This window comes from Oncorhynchus mykiss, chromosome 8 (genome assembly GCF_013265735.2).
Source record: "Oncorhynchus mykiss isolate Arlee chromosome 8, USDA_OmykA_1.1, whole genome shotgun sequence".
NCBI lineage: Eukaryota > Metazoa > Chordata > Actinopteri > Salmoniformes > Salmonidae > Oncorhynchus > Oncorhynchus mykiss.
This window is the reverse complement of record NC_048572.1, coordinates 18,982,635-19,008,303: the sequence shown is the minus strand read 5'-3', so window position 1 is coordinate 19,008,303 and position 25,669 is coordinate 18,982,635. Positions and strand designations below refer to the sequence as shown.

The window sequence follows — 25,669 nt, the reverse complement described above, 5'->3', positions numbered from 1 at the left end:
ATCTATCTCTATGGATCATCTTTGCTCAAGGCTCGAACTGAGTGCGTGTGTGAATGATGTCATGGGTCTTAAAGACACAGCGCACTCTTTTATAAAATACGAGATTGCTTCTTCTATGCAAATGCTGTTGATCGGTACATTAAAATATGTCCCAAATGTAAGGAAAGCATATTGTTTTTCATCTGTAGCCCCATGAAATCAGTCCAAACAAACTCAATAAATATTGAATATGCATTCACCTGTATTGTAAATAGGCCAGACTAAATCTTGATTTAACCAATGTATCAATAGACTACAGATTATCAGTCAAATCAATTATTACCATTATGGTATGTAGTTATATTGGTAAAAAATAAAAATAAAAATAAAAACTGTCAAATTGATTGTGTGATTGTATAATTTATTAATTTAATAATGCATTCATTCACACATGTTTTAAATGTAATGATATTGAGCTCAAAATATATGTCTGGATCAAGTACCATTCTGAGACTTTGGCTAACACACCTTATTTATTGTTTTTTTAATCTTGGTATTGTGTTGGTATTGTTTTGGTATCACTTTGGTATTGAGAATCGTAGTGGTATTGAGTATCGTGATACTAAACCTGGTATCGGTATCGAAGTAAAAATTCTGGTGTAGTGATAACACTAGGACCAAGTGTAATGTTCACGTGCAAATCAAATACTGTAGCCAGCGATTACTGTGATGTATATGAATGACATTCCATGAGAGCAGCAATATTATTTTTTAGATGATTTGAATTTATAATGTGTTTACAAGAACATTGATGGATGATAAGGTAATATACTTGTAGTATTCTAATCAGGACTGTTTTTAAGTAATTTACCTCAAAATCAAGGAGAGTGTTCATTAGTTCAAATTATTGTAAATCTTATTCTTACTGGAAAAATTGCAGACTGTGGCTTTAACGGGGAATACGCGCCAACTGTTCCAAATTTGGTCATGTCACCGCCCGTAAACAACGCTCAACCTCCACCCAGTGTGCGTGTGCTTTTGCAGGGAAGATAATAGTGGAAATAGGGCAGGTTCGGGGACTGGATATAATTGTCTTGTTGGCATGAATTATTCTATGTGCATTATTTCTAAATTATTGCGGTGCTGCACACAACCCTGATCTGCTTCCTAGAACGGTGGATCTACCAACAAGCTCACCGTCGGTTTGTAACCATTGCAACCTGCGCTCGTGCTTAACTTCGGAAACTATGAAGAGTCGATTTCGAGATGCACAAGAATGTTACAATTCAGTGGTAACTGTTCCTTGCCATAGGATTGTTAGCTGTATATGAGTAGCATATGTGTCGTGACTTAACAGTAACACTGATTTTCAATGGTTGTAGTGCCCACTATCTTGGTTTATTACTGCAGATTGCACAATTTCATGCGAAACCAGACATGAATATACAGGAGGTGGATCCATATCACCAGACTGTTTACCTGTGTTGAAATATCTTGCATGCTTTGTGCATAGAATGTATGTGAGGAAACGTGCGTAATGTTGACTTTGGATGTATGGGGATGTCGAGCAACTGAGGATCCATAAGAACACATAAGAGTGATTGTCAACCAAAACCGACATAGAAAAAATGAGTCAAGATGAAGGGATATCATTGTCGGTTCCCTCCTTTGGTCCTGGCTCGGGCCCTGGGGGTGCCTGCGGGGACTCTGCTGGCCCCCGGGAAGACAGCGTGAGCGGTGCCCCCATTCCCGACGCTGGGACATTCTGGCACGACTCGGTGGTCAGCGGAAGCATCATTCCTAATATTCTGAGCTGCCCGAAGGACAGTGGCGGCTTGTTGTCTACGGTGAAATGTAAAAGCAGGGCTGTCACGGTGGCATATGTCGTCAACAGCGAGCTCACTCAGCCGCACACCGCAGAGAACATGGCCCTGCATTGCCTGAAAGACGCGTGCGACTCAGTGGGAAGTAAACTGGAAATCATACACTTTGGAAAGATCGACTTTGGAGAGACGTGTGTGCTTGACCAGTTCTATAATGCAGGTAGGAGGTGGTGGTGACATGCAGCATGTATGTGATGGGCTATTGATTGTGTTGCCCTCAAACTATCAGAATCAAAACAAATATACCTTTGTCATTGTCTATTCTTCTGAATCAAACTCCAACCATCAAACCCCAGCCTACAACACATACCATATATCACCAAAGTAGAACAGGTTCACTACTGTTCTACATCCATTGCAGTGGGTGGGAATGGGCCCATGCACATTAATCCACATGCCACACCAGTTGTCTCTAATGGGGCTTCTATTGTGGTTGCCATGAGCACACAGAAAACTGCACATAAGATTGTGTGACTGGTTTTACAAGTCAATGTTTAGAAGTATTAAATTAACTACTTTCCCCAGCCTACTTCTTTTCACAATGCCTATAGCCTAGCCATTTGTCAACCTGGAATCCATTGAGCACTAGAGAGTCTCAATGGGGGAATGTCTCATTTGCTCCACAAAGTGGGGAAGGGGGATAATTTTCCCACACACATTTTCCTTTACCATTATGTGCCCCTAGAAGTGAGGCTCCCTAGCATCATGGATTGTTTTGCTTAGTTTGGGTAGAGGTTCAAATTTCCATTACACTCCAGAAGTAAACTGAACCTTTTGACTTAAACTAAAGTACATTTCCCTCCTTGCCCATTAGTGATGATTGGGGGGGGGGGGAATTGATAATTACATATTGCAATATTATTTTTGGATGATATTACATCTATGTTTGACTTCAAGTATTGATTTGTAAAATATATATATATATACAGTGGGGAGAACAAGTATTTGATACACTGCCGATTTTGCAGGTTTTCCTACTTACAAAGCATGTAGAGGTCTGTAATTTTTATCATAGGTACACTTCAACTGTGAGAGACGGAATCTAAAACAAAAATCCAGAAAATCACATTGTATGATTTTTTAAAGTAATTAATTTGCATTTTAAGTAATTAATAGGCATTTTATTGCATGGCATAAGTATTTGATACATCTGAAAAGCAGAACTTAATATTTGGTACAGAAACCTTTGTTTGCAATTACAGAGATCATATGTTTCCTGTAGTTCTTGACCAGGTTTACACACACTGCAGCAGGGATTTTGGCCCACTCTTCCATACAGACCTTCTCCAGATCATTCAGGTTTTGGGGCTGTCGCTGGGCAATACGGACTTTCAGCTCCCTCCAAAGATTTTCTATTGGGTTCAGGTCTGGAGACTGGCTAGGCCACTCCAGGACCTTGAGATGCTTCTTACGGAGCCACTCCTTAGTTGCCCTGGCTGTGTGTTTCGGGTTGTTGTCATGCTGGAAGACCCAGCCACAACCTTCTACACCTGCTAGAAGACACCTGCATTGGTGTCTTCTACACCCGCATTGCTTGCTGTTTGGGGTTTTAGGATGGGTTTCTGTACAGCACTTTGAGATATCAGCTGATGTACGAAGGGCTATATAAATACATTTGATTTGATTTGACCCACCTTCAATGCTCTTACTGAGGGAAGGAGGTTGTTGGCCAAGATCTCGCGATACATAGCCTCATCCATCCTCCCCTCAATACGGTGCAGTCGTCCTGTCCCCTTTGCAGAAAAGCATCCCCAAAGAATGATGTTTCCACCTCCATGCTTCACGGTTGGGATGGTGTTCTTGGGGTTGTACTCATCCTTCTTCTTCCTCCAAGCATGGCGAGTGGAGTTTAGACCAAAAAGCTCTATTTTTGTCTCATCAGACCACATGACCTTCTCCCATTCCTCCTCTGGATCATCCAGAAGGTCATTGACAAACTTCAGACGGGCCTGGACATGCGCTGGCTTGAGCAGGGGGACCTTGCGTGCGCTGCAGTATTTTAATCCATGACGGTGTAGTGTGTTACTAATGGTTTTCTTTGCGACTGTGGTCCCAGCTCTCTTCAGGTCATTGACCAGGTCCTGCCATGTAGTTCTGGGCTGAGCCCTCACCTTCCTCATGATCATTGATGCCCCATGAGGTGAGATCTTGCATGGAGCCTCAGACCGAGGTTGGTTGACCGTCATCTTGAACTTCTTCCATTTTCTAATAATTGCGCCAACAGTTGTTGCCTTCTCACCAAGCTGCTTGCCTATTGTCCTGTAGCCCATCCCAGCCTTGTGCAGGTCTACCATTTTATCCCTGATGTCCTTACACAGCTCTCTAGTCTTGGCCATTGTGGAGAGGTTGGAGTCTGTTTGAGTGTGTGGACAGGTGTATTTTATACAGGTAATGAGTTCAAAAAGGTGCAGTTAATACAGGTAATGAGTGGAGAACAGGAGGGCTTCTTCAAGAAAAACTAACAGGTCTGTGAGAGCCGGAATTCTTACAGGTTGGTAGGTGATCAAATACTTATGTCATGCAATAAAATGCAAATTAATTACTTAAAAATCATACAATGTGATTTTCTGGATTTTTGTTTTAGATTCCATCTCTCACAGTTGAAGTGTACCCATGATAAAAATTACAGACCTCTACATGCTTTGTAAGTAGGAAAACCTGCAAAATCGGCAGTATCAAATACTTGTTCTCCCCACTGTGTGTATGTATATAAGTAAATATATATATATATATATATATATATATATATATATATATATATATATATATATATATATATATATATATACACAGTACCAGTCAAAAGTTTAGACATTCAAGGGTGTTTCTTTATTTTATTATTTTCTACCTTGTAGAATAATAGTGAAGACATCAAAACTATAAAATAACACAAATGGAATCATGTAGTAACTAAAAAAAGTGTTAAACAAATCGAAATATATTTTATATTTGAGATTCTTCAAAGTAGCCACCCTTTGCCTTGATGACAGTTTTACACACTCTTGGAGTGACCAAACTTTTGATTGGTACTGTATATTTTTTGCAGCTGTAGGTAGCGTTCGCTAGCGCTAGTTGTCTATGCCTGCGTCAAAACTCGGGTATTTTTCATCCTATCATTTATTATCCATCTTCTTTTTAAATAGTGAGCCAACATGTTTTCAACACTTTTATTAACCTGACTGATCAAACAAGCTCTCTTTTGTCTCTGCAGCAGACAGCCTAGTGAGAAATATGTTTGGAACATCAAATCGCAATAAAATTGCAGTATTGAATCGCAATGCATATAGAATCGTAATACATATCGTATCGGCACCTAAGTATCGTGAGGTCCCTGGCAATTCCCAGCCATATTGCCCATTAGTCGGAAAATTAGTGGGAAACACCATTCTCAAAATTGACCGCAAATGTGATTATGCATGTCATGCTATTATAAAAGGTGCATTTTTATGGTGAAAATTATCTTCCCCAAACTTGAAACTCATGTGTTGCGAATGTATGCCAGTTAGGCTGTACATCCATTGTAAAGTGGATTAATGGGCTTCATTTTAAGAATTTTTTGGGCCATTTAGTTGTAATACAAACCTTATGAAAACAAATAAGCCTATGGGCTAGGTTACATGAGGTGTGCGACTGATTTGTATATGTTTTTTTAAGTCGACATTAGCTGTTTCTTGCCTTACTGCACACAAGCTGGGCATCATTCACAAGTAATAATATATAATTCACAAGTGATAGGCTAATATTGCCACCCATCAGACTGTTTTTGATTTAATATTGTCATTACATATACTAAATAATATGAGTGAAATTTGTTTTGATTTAGAAAGGACCAATATCATGCACCAGCTCGAAACAGGGGCAGGGGGAAAAAATACATGTCATCTATGCAATAGGATCATCAATAGCAAATGGAGGATGCTTTTCCCATTGTTAATTTTCATGCCAGCCAGGTAGGCTATACTCCTGTTGTAAAGAGAAGCAATAGGCTTCTATATAGGCTTAGCCTATAGAAATATAGGCTTAGCCTATAGAAAGTTGATGGGATCCTCCTCTTTTTAATAGAGGCCATCACTCTGTTTTCTCACGCAATTGCATAGCCTATAAAAATGTTGCGCAACACGAGCTCTTGGGCTCTCATGAAGTGTTTGATTAGATTTATGACCACTTTTGCATTGATGTCAGAGTGATTAGAGAGACTATAGAGTGCTGAGTACCAGGCAGTTAGCAAGATTGGTAGGCTACTTATGACCATCAGCAGTATCAGAGCTTGGAGAAACCTAATTACTGTGACTAAACAGTCATGTGGAATTTGACTGCCGTCATGACTTGTGACCCCTGGTGAAGTGGGTTTACGGTCGCCGTAACAGCTCTAGTGATGGACCATTCTTGATACACACAGGAAAATGTTCGAGTGTGAAAAACCTAGCAGCGTTGCAGTTCTTGACACAAACCAGTGTGCTTGGCACCTACTACCATACCCCTTCAAAGGCACTTAAATATTTTGTCTTACCCATTCACCCTCTGAATGGCACACATACACAATCCATGTCTCAAGGCTTAGAAATCATTCTTTAACCTGTGTCCTCCCCTTCAGCTACACTGATTTGAAGTGGATTTAACAAGGGAAATCAATAAGGGATCATAGATCATAGATCATAGATCAATAAGGGAAAGATCAGGTGTTTTGTATACTCCATAATACAATAGGACATTTTCTAGGTGAAGAAATCATAAAACACCTGTGTTGTATAGACTTAGCTGACATCACAGCTTACCCGTTGTTGGTTGTCATAACATAACATTATTGGTTGTGTAAACAGAACTCAATATGTTCCCTTTTTTTGGTTTGGCTATTTTCCACAGGGCCTCTGTGGAATTTTCTGTATACTTCTCACGGGAGCTGGGAAGTGGTTCCCAGAAACCCTTTTTGTATCTGTTCAAAATGTCCACAAGCTTTGTTGAAATGACAGAAGCTCCCTAAAGATTGCCAACGTCTTTATCATGTTCCTACAACAGGACATTTTAGGAGTGGAATCACAAGGAAAGAGAGAGGAAAAAAAACTTTTGTATACAATGAACTAGATGCCTGACCACTTCACTCCTTTTTTGGAAAAGCTGAACTGCCATGAATTCCCACATTTTTAATGACATAAGAAAGGAGCATTCACAGAACATGTAAATATGTGCATCAGGAATGTGCAAGTGGAAACATGTTCACAGTATATCAAATAGCTGTTCGGATCCATGTTTGATATTCACATGTTGTGACCTCACTGAGTAAACGCAGCAGTGGCTATTGACATAACCCAGACATGAGATTTTCTGGTCGCCCTTGGTCAGTTCAGTCTAATGATCGGAGACCTCTATGTTGATAAATGTGTCTGTTTTTCTTAATATGTTTTGTCACAAAGTATATTGTACGGTGCATTCAGAAAGTATTCAGAAAAACATTTTGTTATGTTCCAGCCTTATTCTAAAATGTATTAAATCGTTTTACCACCTCATCAATCTAGACACGATAACCCATAATGACAACTAACTTTGTCATCATGGGTTCTTTGCAACTCTGCCTAGAATGCCAGCATCCCGGAGTCGCCTCTTCACTGTTGACGTTGAGACTGGTGTTTTGCGGGTACTATTTAATGAAGCTGCCAGTTGAGGACTTGTGAGGCATCTGTTTCTCAAACTAGACACTAACATACTTGTCCTCTTGCTCAGTTGTGCACCGGGGCCTCCCACTCCTCTTTCTATTCTGGTTAGGGACAGTTTGCGCTGTTCTGTGAAGGGAGTAGTACACAGCGTTGTACGAGATCTTCAGTTTCTTGGCAATTTCTCGCATGGAATAGCCTTAATATCTCAGAACAAGAATAGACTGACGAGTTTCAGAAGAAAGATCTCTGTTTCTGGCCATTTTGAGCCTGTAATCGAACCCACAAATGCTGGTGCTCCAGATACTCAACTAGTCTAAAGAAGGACAGTTTTATTGCTTCTTTAATCAGAACAACAGTTTCAGCTGTGCTAACATAATTTCAAAAGGTTTTTCTAATGATCAATTAGCCTTTTAAAATGATCAACTTGGATTAGCTAACACAACTTGCCATTGGAACACAGGAGTGACGGTTGCTGATAAAGGGGCCTCTGTACGTCTATGTAGATATTCCATACAAAATCTGCTAGATGGGAGAGGTTGAATGGAGCTGAAGGGTGGGACTAATAACAAGATAACCAATGTAAAACATACGGGGTCTGTAAAATGTATATAGGTTCAGAAATGTTGTGAAATAGCACAGTTACAAATATAAATCAAACTGGATGGACATCAGAAATAGAGGAAGGACTAACAACAAACTAAATATAACTATTGTAAAATAGATTGTGTCTGTAAAATGTATATAAGATATGAAGGTAGAAGCCTAAATGTTTATTGGAAGGGTGGTAGGATTTGCGGGGAATCATAAAGGTACAGTGGGGCAAAAAAGTATTTAGTCAGCCACCAATTGGTCAAGTTCTCCCACTTAAAAAGATGAGAGGCCTGTAATTTTCATCATAGGTACACTTCAACTATGACAGACAAAATGAGGGAAAGAAATCCAGAAAATCACATTGTAGGATTTTTAATTTATTTGCAAATTATGGTGGAAAATAAGTATTTGGTCACCTACAAGCAAGCAAGATTTCTGGCTCTCACAGACCTGTACTTCTTCTTTAAGAGGCTCCTCTGTCCTCCACTCGTTACCTGTATTAATGGCACCTGTTTGAACTTGTTATCAGTATAAAATACACCTGTCCACAACCTCAAACAGTCACACTCCAAACTCCACTATGACCAAGACCAAAGAGCTGTCAAAGGACACCAGAAACAAAATTGGAGACCTGCACCAGGCTGGGAAGACTGCATCTGCAATAGGTAAGCAGCTTGGTTTGAAGAAATTAACTGTGGGAGCAATTATTAGGAAATGGAAGACATACAGGACCACTGATAATCTCCCTCGATCTGGGGCTCCACGCAAGATCTCACCCCGTTGGGTCAAAATGATCACAAGAACGGTGAGCAAAAATCCCAGAAGCACACGGGAGGACCTAGTGAATGACCTGCAGAGAGCTGGGACCAAAGTAACAAAGCCTACCATCAGTAACACACTACACCGCCAGGGACTCAAATCCTGCAGTGCCAGACGTGTCCCCCTGCTTAAGCCAGTACATGTCCAGGCCCATCTGAAGTTTGTTAGAGAGCATTTGGTTGATCCAGAAGAAGATTGGGAGAATGTCATATGGTCAGATGAAACCAAAATATAACTTTTTGGTAAAAACTCAACTCATTGTGTTTGGAGGACAAAGAATGCTGAGTTGCATCCACAGAACACCATACCTACTGTGAAGCATGAGGGTGGAAACCTCAGTGTAAGAAGTCATGATGATCTGTGTAAAGGAAAGAATGAATGGGGCCATGTATCATGAGATTTTGAGTGAAAACCTCCTTCCATCAGCAAGGGCATTGAAGATGAAACGTGGCTGGGTCTTTCAGCATGACAATGATCCCAAACACACCGCCCGGGCAACGAAGGAGTGGCTTCGTAAGAAGCATTTCAAGGTCCTGGAGTGGCCTAGCCAGTATCCAGATCTCAACCCCATAGAAAATCTTTGGAGGGAGTTGAAAGTCCATGTTGCCCAGCAACAGCCCCAAAACATCACTGCTCTAGAGGAGATCTGCATGGAGGAATGGGCCAAAATACCAGCAACAGTGTGTGAAAACCTTGTGAAGACTTACAGAAAACGTTTGACCTCTGTCATTGCCAACAACGGGTATATAACAAAGTATTGAGATTAACTTTTGTTATTGACCAAATACTTATTTTCAATTACATTGATGGAAGCAACATTCTTTCTGTAATATTAAGCTGATCCACCCATTATTTAAAAAAAAAACATTAAAAAAGTTATAGAAACATCTCAAGGATGATCAATGAAACAAGATGCACCTGAGCTTAATTTGATCCCTTTTAGTTTAAAGCTGTAACGTAACAAAATGTGGAAAAAAGGAAGGGGTCTTAATACTTTCCCAATGCACTGTACGTGTCTAATGTATTTCTGCAGGGCTCATCTGTAAAATACACCCTGGTCTCAGTATGACTTCCCTGTCAAAATAAAGGTTAAATAAATCAATCCCATCAATAGATAAAGGTCAAACCACATGTTCAAGCCACATGAGGTGAGACGGTGGTGTAGGCTTCTGTTAAAAAGGTGTAAAGGTTTTAAGGCTTTTTTACTGTATGTTGGTGTCGAGGACAACACTCTTGCGGTGACTGCCACCTGTTACTGTGCTGGGTAGAGGTATTAGTCATGTTAAAAATTATTCTGAGAACAGTATTACCTTGATATAAGTAATTGTTTATCCCCCAACTAAAGTCGCTCCACTGTGAGCTGATCTGAACCATTGACTGACTAACCAAATGTGTTTCTGTACCTCACAGCAGGGGCCCAGTGTGTGTTCCATTCAGTTTAGTTGGTCTGTTTGCCATTTTAAGAGTCTGTATCTATTACATCCCAAATCCTACCATGTAAATCTCTAACAAGAAAGTCTGATGTTTCACCCTCACCCGTCCCCTACTCATTTCAGTTCATCCCAAAAGAAGCACTTCTGGAGTAATGGATTCAAAGGTTATCAGTCACTCTACATTACCATATAGCCTTACACATATCACATTCAGCATTGTTTTGACAGCCAGAGGATTCCTGCACAAGATCCCACATGCACTTTGGTCTGACCTGAAGGTTGGCTGGCGGCTGTCGTCCTCTGCTCCCATTGGTTGTCAACTAAGTTGTTTATCCATGCTCATGTGTATGGTGGCAGTCCATGTGGGCCACAGAGCATCAGGTCAGGATAAATTGTATTACCAGCCGCACTACTGTCCAGGGAATCCAGTCTTTATTGGAAAAATAGAGTGGTGTAGAGTGTTGGTTGATCAAAGTACTCAGTCAGGTTTTATCAGCAGTTTGGGTATGTGGTGTCAGGTGTGCCAGCATAAGTTGGCAGTAGGGCACGGGAAGCAGTTTTTGGCTGTGGACATTGGCAGTGTTTGAGATTGATTCAGATTAATATTAGCATGATTAGGCAGTCAGCAAATAAAATAACAGTCATAACCTTTGTAATACATACATTTTATTGTATTTTTAAGTAAATATATCCAATATACCAAATAGCAGTAGGATAAATGAATGATTATTATAACCAATTGGTTTTACCTTAATCCATCGAACTGTCGCTGTTTCCTTCCTCCAATGTGCGCTCTCTCCTTAAAAAATGTGCGCTCTCCTTAAAAATGTGCTCTCTCCTTAAATGCGATCCCTTTGATGCTGTAACACGATCTGTGTGTGTACTACCTTATGCATAGTGCTCTGGCTATATGTTTTGTCCGGTTTGTAAATATGCAAGAACAATGCTAAAAGCCACCATTTCTATTGAAATGAACTACCAAATCTCATTCTTGGTGAGTGTGGACATTTACAAGTGAATGTGAATCTGAGACAAAGTGATGAAAACTGAAGTTGAAATCAATGCTAGGCTAGCAAATGTAAAATACACTGAGTGGACAAAACATTAAGAACACCTTCCTAATATTGAGTCCCCCCCTTTTGCCCTCAGAACTGCCTCAATTCATCGTGTCGTAAGCGTTCCACAGGGATGCTGGCCCATGATGACTTCAATGCTTCCTACAGATGTGTCAAGTTGGCTCGATGTCCTTTGGGTGATTGACCGTTTTTGATACACACGGAAAATGTTGAATGTGAAAAAGCCAGCAGCGTTGCAGTTCTTGACAAAAACATGTGTGCCTGGCACCTACTATCATACCCTGTTCAAAGGCACTTAAATCTTTTGCTTTGCCCATTCACTTTCAATTCATGTTTCAATTGTCGCAAGCCTTAGAAATCCTTCTTTAACCTGTCTCCTCACCATCATCCACACGGATTGAAGTGGATTTACCTGGTCAGTCTATCATGGAAAGGTGTTCTTAATGTTAAGTAAACTCAGTGTGTGCAACAGCTGCACACTACAAGCAGACAGGGATGAGAGGAGAGCATTGCACACCTTAATAGAGCTATTTGAACAGTTATTGCTTTGACCGTGGATATTTGCCCAACAAATAACCGAACCCCAAAATTCCATGACCATCACAGTTATTGCATGACTTCTCAAATGTGTCTTCTTGGTGCTGTTGCCAGGTGAACTGTTCCTGGTGCTGTTGCCAGATGATGTTTGTGTAATTGAAGGTAAATCGGATTAAGATCATTCATTTGACAGAAAACAAATCCCTCTTGTTAAAATCAAGTTCTCTTGGTTCATTTTTTTCTTTTACAAGATGCCAGTCGGGAAGTGTGAGGCTAGTTGAGGCAACTGGCAACGTAGTAAGCAACTCCCTGTGTGTCAACCTGGATGGGATCAATTCTAATTCTGTTCTTGCACTTTCCCCCTGGGCCATGGTACTCAATCTCTGAAATATGCTAGTGTGAACAGAAACTAAAGTATCAAAAGCCGAGGATTCTTTCTGCCGGATTACTCACATTTCCTGTCGGGTTGGGGGCTTGTCTTCTTCCTCCATATTGCACTCATTTCTAAAAATAAAGTAGTATTTCTTATTTTTGGGCAGGGTTTCCAAACTGCTGAATAACCATTGTGAAAGTACCCTGCATGCTTTCCTATGAGAGTTTATTTATAGAAGCAGGCACGGCACGCTCAACTTAAACACCAATATAGTGTCTTGTTCCCTGGGTTGTTTTAGCAGAACAATACTGAACTTAATTTGGGCACTTAAACCTATTTAAGTGGTTTGGTTTCTTGGGCAAATAAACCTGATCTGAAAATAACATTACACATCTGAGTGCTTGAATTACTTTCTAGAAGCAGCTAGCAACACTTGTTGCTGTGTGAATTGAATATTAGTCCCATTTACTTTTTCTTGACTGATTTGTATGACATCTTGGTGCACTGATAGTTCCCTCTTCAAGTCAGCTTCTACTTGACGCCAGGAAACATAATGGCATGTGAACGGAGCACATTAAAGCAGGAAGCACCAGTGACTCGGTCAGTAATCAGGTGAAGCAGATGCCAAGCTACAGGACTGTTTTGCTAGCACAGACTGGAATATGTTCCGGGATTCTTCTGATGGCATTGAGGAGTACACCACATCAGTCACTGGCTTCATCAATAAGTCCATCGATGATGTCATCCCAACAGTGACAACAGGGTATGTACATACCCCAACCAGAAGCCATTGATTACAGGCAACATCCACACTCAGCTAAAGGGTAGAGCTGCTACTTTCAAGGTGCGGGACTCTAACTGGAAGCTTATACAAAATCCCTCTATGCCCCCCGACAAACCATCAAACAGGCAAGCGTCAATACAGGAATAAGATCGAATCGTACTACACCGGCTCCGATGCTCATCAGATGTGGCAGGGCTTGCAAACTACTACAGACTACAAAGAAAACCACAGCCGCGAGCTGCCCAGTGACACGAGCCTACCAGACGAGCTAAATTACTTTTATGCTCGCTTCGAGACAAGTAACATTGAAACATGCATGAGAGCATCAGCTGTTCCGGATGACTGTGATCGCTCTCTGTAGACAATTTGAGTAAGACCTTTAAACAGGTCAACATTCACAAGGCCGCAGGGCCAGATGGATTACCAGGACGTGTACTCCGAGCATGCGCTGACCAACTGGCAAGTGTCTTTCTTCACTGACGTTTTCAACCTCTCCCTGTCGGAGTCTGTAATACCAACATTTTTCAAGTAGACCACCATAGTCCCAGTGCCCAAGAAAGTGAAGGTAACCTTTCTAAATGACTACTGCTCAGTAGCACTTACGTCGGAAATCATGAATGCATACCGCCCAAACAGATCCAGAGATGACGCATTCTCAATCGCACTCCACACTGCCCGAAGGATATACTGCTTCTCCGAGACCAGGCCCAAATCCCTGTAATTTGCTTGAAGAAAAGACTGAAATACAGAAATATATTACACCTATGTGAGAATGCTCATTGACTACAGCTCAGCTTTCAACACCATAGTGCCCACAAAGCTCATCACTAAGCTAAGGACCCTGGGACTAAACACCTCCCGGGCCACCCCCAGTTGGTAAGGGTAGGTAACAACACATCTGCCACGCTGATCCTCAACACTGGGGCCCCTCATGGGTGCGTGCCTAGTCCCCTCCTGTAATTCCTGTTCACCCACAACTGCATGGCCCAGCACAATTCCAACACCATCATTAAGTTTGCTGACGACACAACAGTGGTAGGCCTGATCACCGATGGGGCTGTAGTGGAGCGGGTCGAGAGTTTTAAGTTCCTTGGTGTCCACCTCACCAACAAACGTTCATGGTCCAAACACACCAAGACAGTCGTGAAAAGGGCACGACAACACCTTTTCCCCCTCAGGAGACTGAAAAGATTTGCCATTGGTCTCCAGATCCTCAAATTTATACAGCTCCACCATCGAGAGCATCCTGACCAGTTGCATCACCGCCTGTTATGGCATCACCGCCTGCTCGGCATCCGACCGTAAGGCACCACAAAGGGTACTGCGTACAGCCCAGCATATCACTGGGGCCAAGCGTCCTGCCATCCATGACCTATATACTAGGCAGTGTTAGAGGAAGGGCCAAAAAATGGTCAAAGACTCAAGTCACCCAAGTCATAAACTGTTCTCTCTGCTACCGCACGATAAGCTGTACCGGGGTGCCAAGTCTAGGTCTTGCTTAATCAACAATTAAACAATTAATCAAATGGCCACCCGGACAATTTACATTGAGGGGAGGACCATCGTTCTTAGTGAATTTTCATAATTCCAAATAATTGATTAAAACACACTGTTTTGCAATGAAGGTCTACGGTAGCTTCAACAGCACTCTGTAGGGTAGCACCATGATGTAGCTGGAGTACAGCTAGTTTCCGCCCTCATCTGGGTACATTGACTTCAATACAAAACCTAGGTTACTCATGGTCCTCCTCCACTTCCATAGACTTATACAGTAATTATGATAACTTCCGGAGGACATCCTCCAACCTATCGGAGCTCTTGCAGCATGAACTGACATGTTGTCCACCCATCAAAGAATCCGAGAATGAATCTTGTACTTAAAGCATAAGCAACTTGCTAGAACTGCAGTGCATAAAATGTGGTGAGAAGTTGACTCAAAGAGAGCAAAAGACAATAGTTGAACAAATGTATTTCTTTAAAAATTAAGGAGAAGCAAGAGAGAGAGAGCGCTATATTTCATAGTATTTTTCCCCACTTTCACTTATCTAGCGAATGCAGCTATCTAGATTAGCCTATTCAAACACCCGGCTCAAACAGAGAGGGATGCTATATTAACTATCTGGCCATGGCTATCCAACACTGGAACTCTTCCAATTCAAGGTAAGCTTGACTTGGAATTTTTGCCACCGGGGCCGTCGGTGTAACTGCTAAACTGCTTGCTGAGTGTACATTGTAGCGGGTTTACTAACCTGATAGTTCTAGTAGCTATGTTGACTAGCTATGACGTTAGCTAATATAATGACAACGATGTAAGCTGTGTGTAGCGGTTATGAAAGGAAGGTTTTGGCTTGGAAAGTTGTTTTTGCCTGGTCACAGATAGAGGTTTTGTGCACTGAAGTTCACAAGCGAAGGGGAAAGGTGAGAGGAGAGCGCGTAGATGCGAGAAGGAATTCTACCACGGGCAAAACGATCATGCTGTTTGTATGTGGCTGCTATGTAAGTGAACTGTGTTTGCATGTGATCAGGGGTGTGGTGTGTTTATTTTGCCAATTCTGTTGAAAAACGTTTCTTAAACGGAAGCAAACAGGGATAAACATACCTGAATTTGTGCAATAGATACTCTCATTTGCAACTGTTGGACTAATGAGTACACCCTAAAAAAAAAATATATATATATATATATATATTTTAACCTTTTATTTAACGAGGCAAGTCAGTGTTTCACAAATACTTATTTACAATGACGACCCTGCTTTGTTCAGGGGCAGAACGACAGATTTTTACCCTGTCAGCTCAGGGATTTAGATCTAGCAACCATTCCGTTACAGGCCTGCCGCCCCAGGTAGCTGGGGGAATAGAAAATAGTCATTCAATATGCTGTAATAGAAATAAGGCCATGCTAATTAAAAAAAATCATCCTCCCTCGTCACCGACCGCCACTGTCTACCACGTTTTCCATATGTCTATATGTTCCTAAATCATAATTAATGTAAGCTAATATTTGCCTTGGCTCAAACCTAATCTTACATAAGGCAGAAGTTTCCAAGGAGAGCGCTGTACATAGCCTACCCCACCCATTTTAAGCCAGGCTGTCTTCGCTGGGACCTTTCTTTGTGTCACTACACAGCAGCAGACACACCACATTAAAATAGATTGCTTATTTGCTTTGATGATCCTTTTGGCATTGGCTGTCTTGTGTGGACGTTTGGTTCTCAGTGAGTGAGACTAGCGTTGGGTCTGTAGTGGACTGGAACCCAGGATATACAGTGAAAAGGCGCTCCATTGGAAGGGATCACAAGCTCTATGTAATGTGTATGTTAACATGGAAGGGGAAACTTGGAAGCACATGAAAGGTGGAGTGGGTCTGTTAAATGTTTTCTTTCTGGAGAACACTGTCATTACAGAACACTGAAGCACCGTTTTAGCCCACTTTTATTTGTGCTGTTATCAGTCAGTGGTACCAGAGGGACTTCTGTAAAAACCACACCCCAACCACACCCCATACTTCTGTAAAAACCACACCCCATACTTAATACCAGACAATGTTATTTTGACCTTTTTCTTTTGGAAGATTTTGTGATGTCACAGTCTGGTCCAAAAATGACAATTTGGGCAAATTGAAGATCCTACTCCAAAACAACTGTACAGGCATCATTGTCCCATCAGGAAGCATCAATCTCATCTTATTTCATTTGACACTTAAACAAATTGGTAAATGTGAAGAAACTATATAGTAGGCTACAATACGTTATAGGCATGACATACTGTATGTTATACTGTAGAATTAGGTACAGTTGTTCAGTGTTAAGCCCACTAACAGGCTCTCTGTCCCTCACAGACATAGCTGTGGTGGAGATGACGGACGCTTTCCGCCAGCCCTCCCTGTTCTACCACCTGGGTGTGAGGGAGAGCTTCAGTATGGCCAACAACATCATCCTGTACTGTGACACCAACTCTGACTCGCTTCAGTCCCTGCAGGTAAGCTGTGTGGTTCACACGCGCTCTCGCACACACTCAGGCATGCACACATGCCTTACATAAACATATCTGCAGCCTGTCCTCCTTTTTTCCTCATCACTTTGTCCATACTTTAATCAATTTAATGTTTCTACAATGGATGTAATGTAATGCGGTTCATCAGGGTTAATGACAAAGTCTATATTTAGAATCTGAGTGGGGGACCTGTAATAGCTGTCATTGCTGTTGTAGTGCCAGTTCAACACATTAGTTATTTGTTTGAAGGGAGATGCATTTACACCTAGACAGGAAATGGTGTGTTTCATGAAAAGGAAAGGAGACATTAGGCCTTATGTAAAGTAACATCTGACAGAGGAATAACAATCAACACACAATTTGGTTTAATATTTTACCCCTTTATATCCATTTAGCCGTCTAGTCTTGTAAAAGAGCATTTCGTAGACAGGGAAATGTCATTAATAGACTGACTCATTTCCTTGCATTTGCAGAAGAGGTTTGCATGTGTATCACTTTTGGTGTTGTCTGTGCCCTTGGGCTGGAGTCCTCAGGTGATGTACAGTTGAATAAACATCAGCCTAAACTGGTTTGCAAAGTGAGAGAGCCCTTGCAGCTGCAATGGAATCCCCTAACAAATCCCACCAACAACAACACACAGGCTTGCAAATTAGAGAATGGGGGAGGGGAGACTATGGTTTCCTGTGCATACAGTGCCTTCAAAAAGTATTCACACCCCTTGACCTTTTCCACATTTTGTTGTGATACAGCATGAATTTAAAATAGATTAAATTGAGATTTTGTGTCTCTGGCCTACACAAAATACCCCAAAATGTCAAAGTGGAATGATGTTTTTAGAAATGAATACAAAATGAAAAGTAAATAAGCATTCAACCACTTTGTTATGGCAAGCCTAAATATGTTCAAGAGTAGAAATTTGCTTAATATGTCAAATAAAAAGTTGCATGGACTCACTCTGTGTACAATAATAGTGTTTTTTTTTTTTTTTTTTTAATATATTTTTTTACCCCGTTTTCTCCCCAATTTCGTGGTATTCGTGGTATTTCGTAGTAGCTACTATCTTGTCTCATCGCTACAACTCCCGTACGGGCTCGGGAGAGACGAAGGTTGAAAGTCATGCGTCCTCCGATACACAACCCAACCAAGCCACACTGCTTCTTAACACAGCGCGCATCCAACCCGGAAGCCAGCCGCACCGATGTGTCGGAGGAAACACCGTGCACCTGGCAACCTTGGTTAGCGTGCACTGCGCCCAGCCCGCCACAGGAGTCGCTGGTGCGCGATGAGACAAGGATATCCCTATCGGTCAACCCCTCCCTAACCCGGGCGACGCTAGGCCAATTGTGCGTCGCGCCACGGACCTCCCGGAGTCTCTGGCACAGCTGGCGCTGAGGTACAGCGCCCTTAACCACTGCGCCACCCGGGAGATCTACAATAATAGTGTTTAACATTTATTTTTGAATTACTACCTCACCTCTGTACCCCACAAATACAGATAATTGTAAGGTCCCTCAGTCAAGCAGTGCATTTCAAACACAGATTCAACCACAAAGACCAGGGAAGTTTTCCAATGTCTTGCAAAGAAGGGAACCTATTGGTACAGTGGCAGTCGGTACAGTTTAAGATGGACGATCATTATTTTTTGGAGAATGGACTTATTTCTATTACACCAAATTGGATGACTGTCATTCAATGTAACATCGATAGGTTTAGGCTACTAAATGATACTCAAATTTTCCCTATACCTATCATGAGGTTGCTACAACCTAGCCAATGAATTAAAGTTTACAACGTAGGTGCACACAGGTCGAGGGGAAAATTTGAGGGGATGGACAGACAATGACACATTCAATACCGCCTTGCACAGTCTTGCCTGCATCTAGCTTACCTAGGGTGTAATCATTAGTCCAACAGTTGAATACAAGAGTTTCTATAGGACAAATTCAGGTATGTTTAAAAAAGGTTTTTCAAAAGAATCGGTGGAATGAATACACCCCTGATCACGCGCCACATGTAAACATTAATTCTCTGATCCTTTGATTGGGTGGACAACATGTCAGTTCATGCTGCAAAAGCTCTGACAGGTTGAAGGATGTCCTCCGGATGTTGTCATAATTAATGCGTAAGTCAATGGAATGCGGTGAGAACCATGAGCCTCCTAGATTTTGTATTGAAGTCAATGTACCCAGAGGAGGACAGAAGCTAGCTGTCCTCCGGCTACAACATGATGCTATCCTACAGTGCTGTTGAGACAACTGTAGACCTTTATTGCAAAACCGTGTGTTTTAATAAATTATTTGGTGAGGTGAATATATTTTGTTTAGTTTTATCTAAAAAGCATAATAATAACATTTGAAATGTTTCACTATTTTTATGAAATTCACTGAGGAGGATGGTCCTCCCCTTCATCCTCTGAGGAGCCTCCACTAGTACACTGAACAACAATTTGAACACAACATTTAAAGTGTTGGTCCCCTGTTTCATGACCTGAAATAAAAGATCCCAGACATTTTCCATACGCACAAAAAGCGGTTTGCTGATGTCAACGTTGTGAACAGAGTGCCCCATAGTGGCGGTGGGGTTATGGTATGGGCAGGCATAAGCAACGGACATCAAACACAATTGCATTTTATCATTGGCAATTTGAAAGCACAGAGATACAGTAACGAGATCCTGAGGCACATTGTCGTGTCATTCATCCGCCACCATCACCTCATGTTTTAGCATAATAATGCATGGCTGCATGTCGTAAGGATCTATGCACAATTCCTGGTAGCTGAAAATTGTCCAGTTCTTCCATGTCCTGCATACTCACCATACAGGTCACCAATTGAGCATGTTTGGGATGCTCTGGATCAACGTGTACGACAGCGTGTTCCAATTCTGCCAATATCCAGCAGCTACGCACAGCCATTGAAGAGGAGTAGGACAACATTCCACAGGCCACAACCAACAGCCTGATCAACTCTATGCGAAGGAGGTGTGTCACACAGCATGAGGCAAATGGTGGTCACACCAGATACTGACTGGTTTTCTGATCCACGTCCCTACATTTTTTAAGGTATCTTTGACCAACTGAAATTAACACGAGGGGGACAGAGAGCTGGTTTCAAGCGCAGGGCGCAGCAGGTGTTTTATTGTTCAAGGACCACAGGAGGAGGCAGGTAGCTGGGTCCAGGGCAGGCAGCAAGTCACACACAGGGGGTCCAAAAGGTAACAGTACAGGCAGGGTAAAGGCTAGTAACGTCATCCGGGAGATCAGGAAATAAGTGAATAACAGGAAATCCGATAGGCTAAAGTACAGGCAGGGAATAGGAAAAAGGCGTTGTTAGTTTTTGCTGGCCTGCCTATCATACACAGGAGGAGTAATGCCGGGAAAAACAGAGCTCCAAAGAGAACTGTGTCAAAAACAAACAATACTTCACAAAGATGTGGTGCAAAGAACTGAACTAAATAGTGTGTGTAAATGACATACAGGTGTGGGAACAGGTGATCAGAATTCAGGTGATTGGGATCTGGAGCGTGAGCTGCGTTCAGGGGATCTATGTGTGTGGGTGCCAGCTGGAAAGTGAGCTGCGTTCAGGGGATCTACGTGTATGAGAGTGTGAGTTGGAAGCAGACATTACACCAAAGATGCATATCTATATTCCCAGTCTTGTTAAATCCATTGATTAGGGCCTAATGAAGTACCATGAGACCAATGGTGACTTTAAAACGGTTACAGAGTTTAATGGCTGTGATGGGGGAAAAATGTGGATGGATCAACAACATTGTAGTTACTCCACAATACCAACTAAAATGACAGAGTGAAAAGAAAGAAGCCTGTGGAGAATACAAATATTCTAAAACATGCATCCTGTTTGCAATAAGGCACTAAAGTAAAACTGCAAAACAAACACAACACATCATTATTCATATTATTCACAAGTACCACTATTCATATGTTCAAGCATAGGATAAAAATAAACAGAATAGAGCTAAGCACATCCTAGAGGAAAACCTGGTTTAGTCTGCTTTCCAACAGACTCTTGGAGACAAATTCACCTTTAAGCAGGACAATAACCTAAAACACAAGGTCATATATACACTGGAGTTGCTTACCAAGACGACCTTGAATGTTCCTGAGTGGCCTAGTTACAGTTTTGACTAAAATCTGCTTGAAAATCAATGGCAAGACTTGAAAATGGCTGCCTAGTAATGATCAACAACCAATTTGATAGTTCTTGAAGAATTTTCAAAAGAATAATGTGTAAATATTGCATAATCCAGGTGTACAAAGCTCTCAGAGACTTACCCAGAAAGACTCACAGCTGTAATCGCTGCCAAAGGTGATTCTAGCATGTATTGACTCAGGGGTGTGAATACTTATGTAAATTTGATATTTCTGTATTTCACTTTCACTAAATTTACAACATTTTCAAAAAAACTTGTTTTCACTGTAATTATGAAGTGTCATGACGTTGGCCTGGGGGAAGCTTTATGACAGTCATAAATACCTCTTCCCCCCTTTTTCCTCTCTCTACCCTACTAATGTGACATTTGAAAATCCCTTGGTTAAGATAGAGATTCTGGGAACATCAGAAGGTGGGGGGAAATGAACTATATTCTGGTAATCCAACCAATTGAATATATGCGGTGGTACTTAATGAATATGATGTCAGTTCGGTTGTCATCTCAGACATTCTCATCAATGATAGGATGACATAAACTCTACAGTGGAAAGTCTGCACATTGTAGTTATCGAATTCACATGGAATTGTTGTTCAATTTAAATGTTTGATTATAAAATTATTGGTAAAGAGATTAAATGTAATTTTAGCTTCCAAATGAGAGATTTGGATTTTCTGCTCAATCAGTGGCCCGCCCCTGTGAAGAGACATGGTTTATAAAACTTTTCGCTCCACTATATTAAGCCTTGACGAAAATGTAACCTCCTGTTCCAAGTACGTGAGGTCTGCAGCCTCTGCGTTAAAAGGACTAACATATCAACTACAGAACTAAGCCAACCTCAGCGTGAGCTTTGGTTGCGAATGGTATGAACTTTGAACTCTTATTCACTACAGAAGTGATACCTCCTAGCCGTTGAGTTAGCAACAGCAGCTGCAAACGTGGGCTAGGGAAGAACAGACAGAGTAACCCGTCTACCGCACAACAACGTTACTACAACGTATCCAATTTACCAACAGAGACATTTTTCAAAGGACTCTGTTGGGCAACACGGCCTTCCATCTACCACCAACCTAATTTGTAATCAAGGTATAATTCATTCTGTGTATATGTAATTCTGTGTGATTAGTTAGGTATTTAGTAAATAAATAATTCAACCCAATTTTGTATTGCTGATTCAACTTGTTAGCCAGGGTTCGTGAAGATAACCAAGAATTTACAACTTTCAGATGAGACTGAATTAAGGTGACAATTAATATTGACTGCTATTGATGTAAAATATTTCATTGTCTTTAAGAGTTTATTCAGAAGATAACAGCTCTATAAATATAATTTAGTGGTGCCCCGACTCTCTAGTTAATTACATTTACATGATTTGCTTAATCAGGTAATATTAATTACGGAGAAAGGATTTTATAGAATAGCATGTCATATCACTTAATCCGGCATAGCCAAAGACATGACAGGAGTATTGTGTGTAGATGGGTGATACAAATGTTTTCCATTTTGAATCCAGGCTGTAACACAACAAAATGTGGAATAAGTCAAGCATTATGAATACTTTCTGGAGGCACTGCAGAAATCAAGATACACCACACACACTCTTATAACCTGCAATGCTCTGCCATTGCCATTGCCATAAAAAAAAGCATTATTTTGAAATGGTCGTAGAATCCTCAAAGAATAACCTCTTCAATGAATAGGTAATCAAATAAGCAAAGTGTACCTTTTTTAAAATAAATATTATGTCTGCAATCTTAACGAACTGCCCTCCATCTCCACCTGCCTACACTTTGACTCCCTGCTGTAAAAAAAAATGACGTTCTGTAGTGGTTTTACCAGATTGCTATCAACCTCCCTTATTGAAGGTTAAGAGTAACAATGGCTGTTAACCTTTTATAGAATGTTTAGAATAGCTCCTTAAGAGCCTGAGGTTCAACCTCTTTTGAATTAAAGTGCCTTTTCCCACATATAACATTTCCATGGTTGTTTGCTGGCACTTACACTAGCCTACAGTATGACACTGCAAAAATAAGTGCTAGTGAGACTGTATCAGCATTTCTACTGGTTCTGTTTACAACTACAGGTGTCCATTTATAGCAGGAGTCCATTTATGATGGAAAGATGGCGCTAGTCCATAAACCATGACCAGTGTAATGTTTCAATGATTTTCTACATCAGCTTTGCAAACTCACTTTCTCACCACAATACAGTATTGACATTTCTCTTTTTCTTTTGCAGGATATTATTTGCCAGAAGAACACTGTAAGTGCACAAACTTCTCTCTCTATTTCAAAGCTGTTAGAAGCAAACCTCTCGTTTATTTCTTGCACCTTTCCTGTGTGAAAGTAAGTGCAATAAACAGTTGGTTTTTTTCACGGCAGCATTCAGCAACACAGCATTGTCTGCCACCTTCAGTCCATTTTAATTATCCAATTCAGTATCCCTCTAGTTTGGCTTTGTGCATTCTGCTTTGTGTACAGTAAACTAAAGCATTTTCCCTTACTCAGAGATTATTCCAGGATAGCTTTACTTGGTTGACAGGCAGCCTTATTATCAGGGTGACTGGGGAATGTGATGTGGAAAGCAGCGAGAGAATGAGTTCACTTTCAATTTCACCTCTCATTTTCGATTTCCTGTGTCTGTGCTGTGCCGACACAGCAGTGGTTTAAGCTCCCCCGTCTGTAACACAGTGTCTGCCACTCCTGCCCAGTGATAGCTAGGGCAGACAAGGAGACAACACACAGTCTGGCTGGCTTTCTTATACAGAATAATAGGATATGGTGACATTGATGCACTGTGACATGAGGGGGGAAAAACTGTAAGGTGTTGAAGCAAAGGCATGGACAGGGAGCCTCCTGAGCAGCTGGCCTAAGTGGCTTTATGGAGTGGAATAAGGTGGGTTGTGCTCTAGGAAGGAGGTTGATGGCTGATCTGTGTGTGGCGACAGAGCTTCGGGAGGAGGACTGATTACTGTATTAGAGTGAGAATGCTCTACTGCACTCCATGACTGACTATCTCTCTCCATCTGAATCTACACACCACTTTCCTCTCCTTTGCTCTGAGAAAACCAACACACTCTGCCACAGACAGATATGACACATTAGTGGCACTCTGACCTCGTCTCACACACACACACACACACACACACACACACACACACACACACACACACACACACACACACACACACACACACACACACTACTCAGTCCCGTCTACCCCTCCCCCTTTAAATGAATGGGTTCATCCCATGCTGCCTGACTAGGAGATATAACTCCTTAATTACTGTAACATGCAAACACCCTGGCTTCATCCCAAATGGCACCTTATCTATTCCCTTTATAGTGCACTACTTTTGACTGCAGCCTTATGTAGGGCAATGGTGTGATGTAGGACATATCCCTAGTGTTCTGTCCCTGTGCTCCTTTTGTTGTTTTTGGGACCTGTGTGTCGCCTACCCTCAGAGACTTGCTGCTGAGGTGAGAAGCATCCAGCTACAGATTATGTGCACTAACGTGGCCTGGTCTGCGAACCTCAGTGCGCATATGTGTGCATCTTAGATGGTATTTGTGTGTCTCAGATTGTATGTGCGCGCACAACCTGTAGATGCTTGTTGGTCACCTGTGTCGCGTGAGTCAGTAGCTTTGTTCCAGGGTGTTAGTGTGCTACGCATATACCAGTCACACACTTGCTCTGGTCCAGGGTGTTATATTAACTACTGTTGCTTCTGCAGCTAGTACACACTAGCTAGTACATACTAGCTAGCTAGTAGGTCTACAACACTAGCTAGCTAGCTAGTACACACTAATCTTCATTAAATCAACTTCATTACATTTTTCTACAGTACCAAGCCTATTATTCATTGTCTTCATGCCTTCATTTTAAAGGGTAACGCACCATCCTTTCTGGCACTATTAGACCTGTCTGAGTTCATATGCTGACTCTCACAGTGTCTGTGTCATGAAAAGGTATCTGCTGGAGCCAGACCCTATTAGCTGCAATAGATCCAGCAGACACCTTATCATGCCACAGATGCTGTGAGACATACAAGATGAGACAGGATATTGAATGGTGCCAGAGAGGATGGCGCATTTCCACCCCCAGCAGTACAGTTGGTGAATTTACAGCGCTAGCTAGTAGCACAGACAAAAGTGGTTAGTTGTCAGTATCTTTGTTAGTAGTACTAGGTAGCTGGCTAGTGCTTCTAGCTAGCAGGTAGCTAACTGGCGCTACTAGATAGCCACGAGTTAGCTAGTAGTGCTAGCTAGGTTGTGAGCGCTAAAGCACAAGCAACAGTGGTTGCTTGGTTGAAGTGATTTTTGGCATATCCAAAAATTATCAAAACTAAATGAATCCTGAACACATACAGTGCCTTCAGAA

The 25,669-nt window shown here is 41.5% G+C and overlaps 1 protein-coding gene across 4 annotated transcripts in view; it reads left to right on the top strand.

Annotated features, from left to right (window-relative positions):
* The first annotated feature begins 979 nt into the window (after positions 1 to 979).
* Positions 980 to 25,669, top strand: part of LOC110529540 (mitogen-activated protein kinase kinase kinase 5) — a 59,048-nt gene continuing 34,358 nt past the window's right edge. For 2 of the 4 annotated variants that reach the window (XR_005052827.1, XM_021611796.2), the window contains exons 1-3: positions 980 to 2,022; positions 16,965 to 17,104; positions 23,528 to 23,551. Coding sequence is in view for 3 of the 4 variants with exons in the window: in XM_021611796.2 (XP_021467471.2) it covers positions 1,608 to 2,022; positions 16,965 to 17,104; positions 23,528 to 23,551 (579 nt within the window). In the remaining variant the exon portion in view is untranslated. The remainder of the gene's footprint in view (positions 2,023 to 16,964; positions 17,105 to 23,527; positions 23,552 to 25,669) is intronic. The other 2 variants (XM_036984928.1, XM_036984927.1) reach the window with 2 other exon arrangements.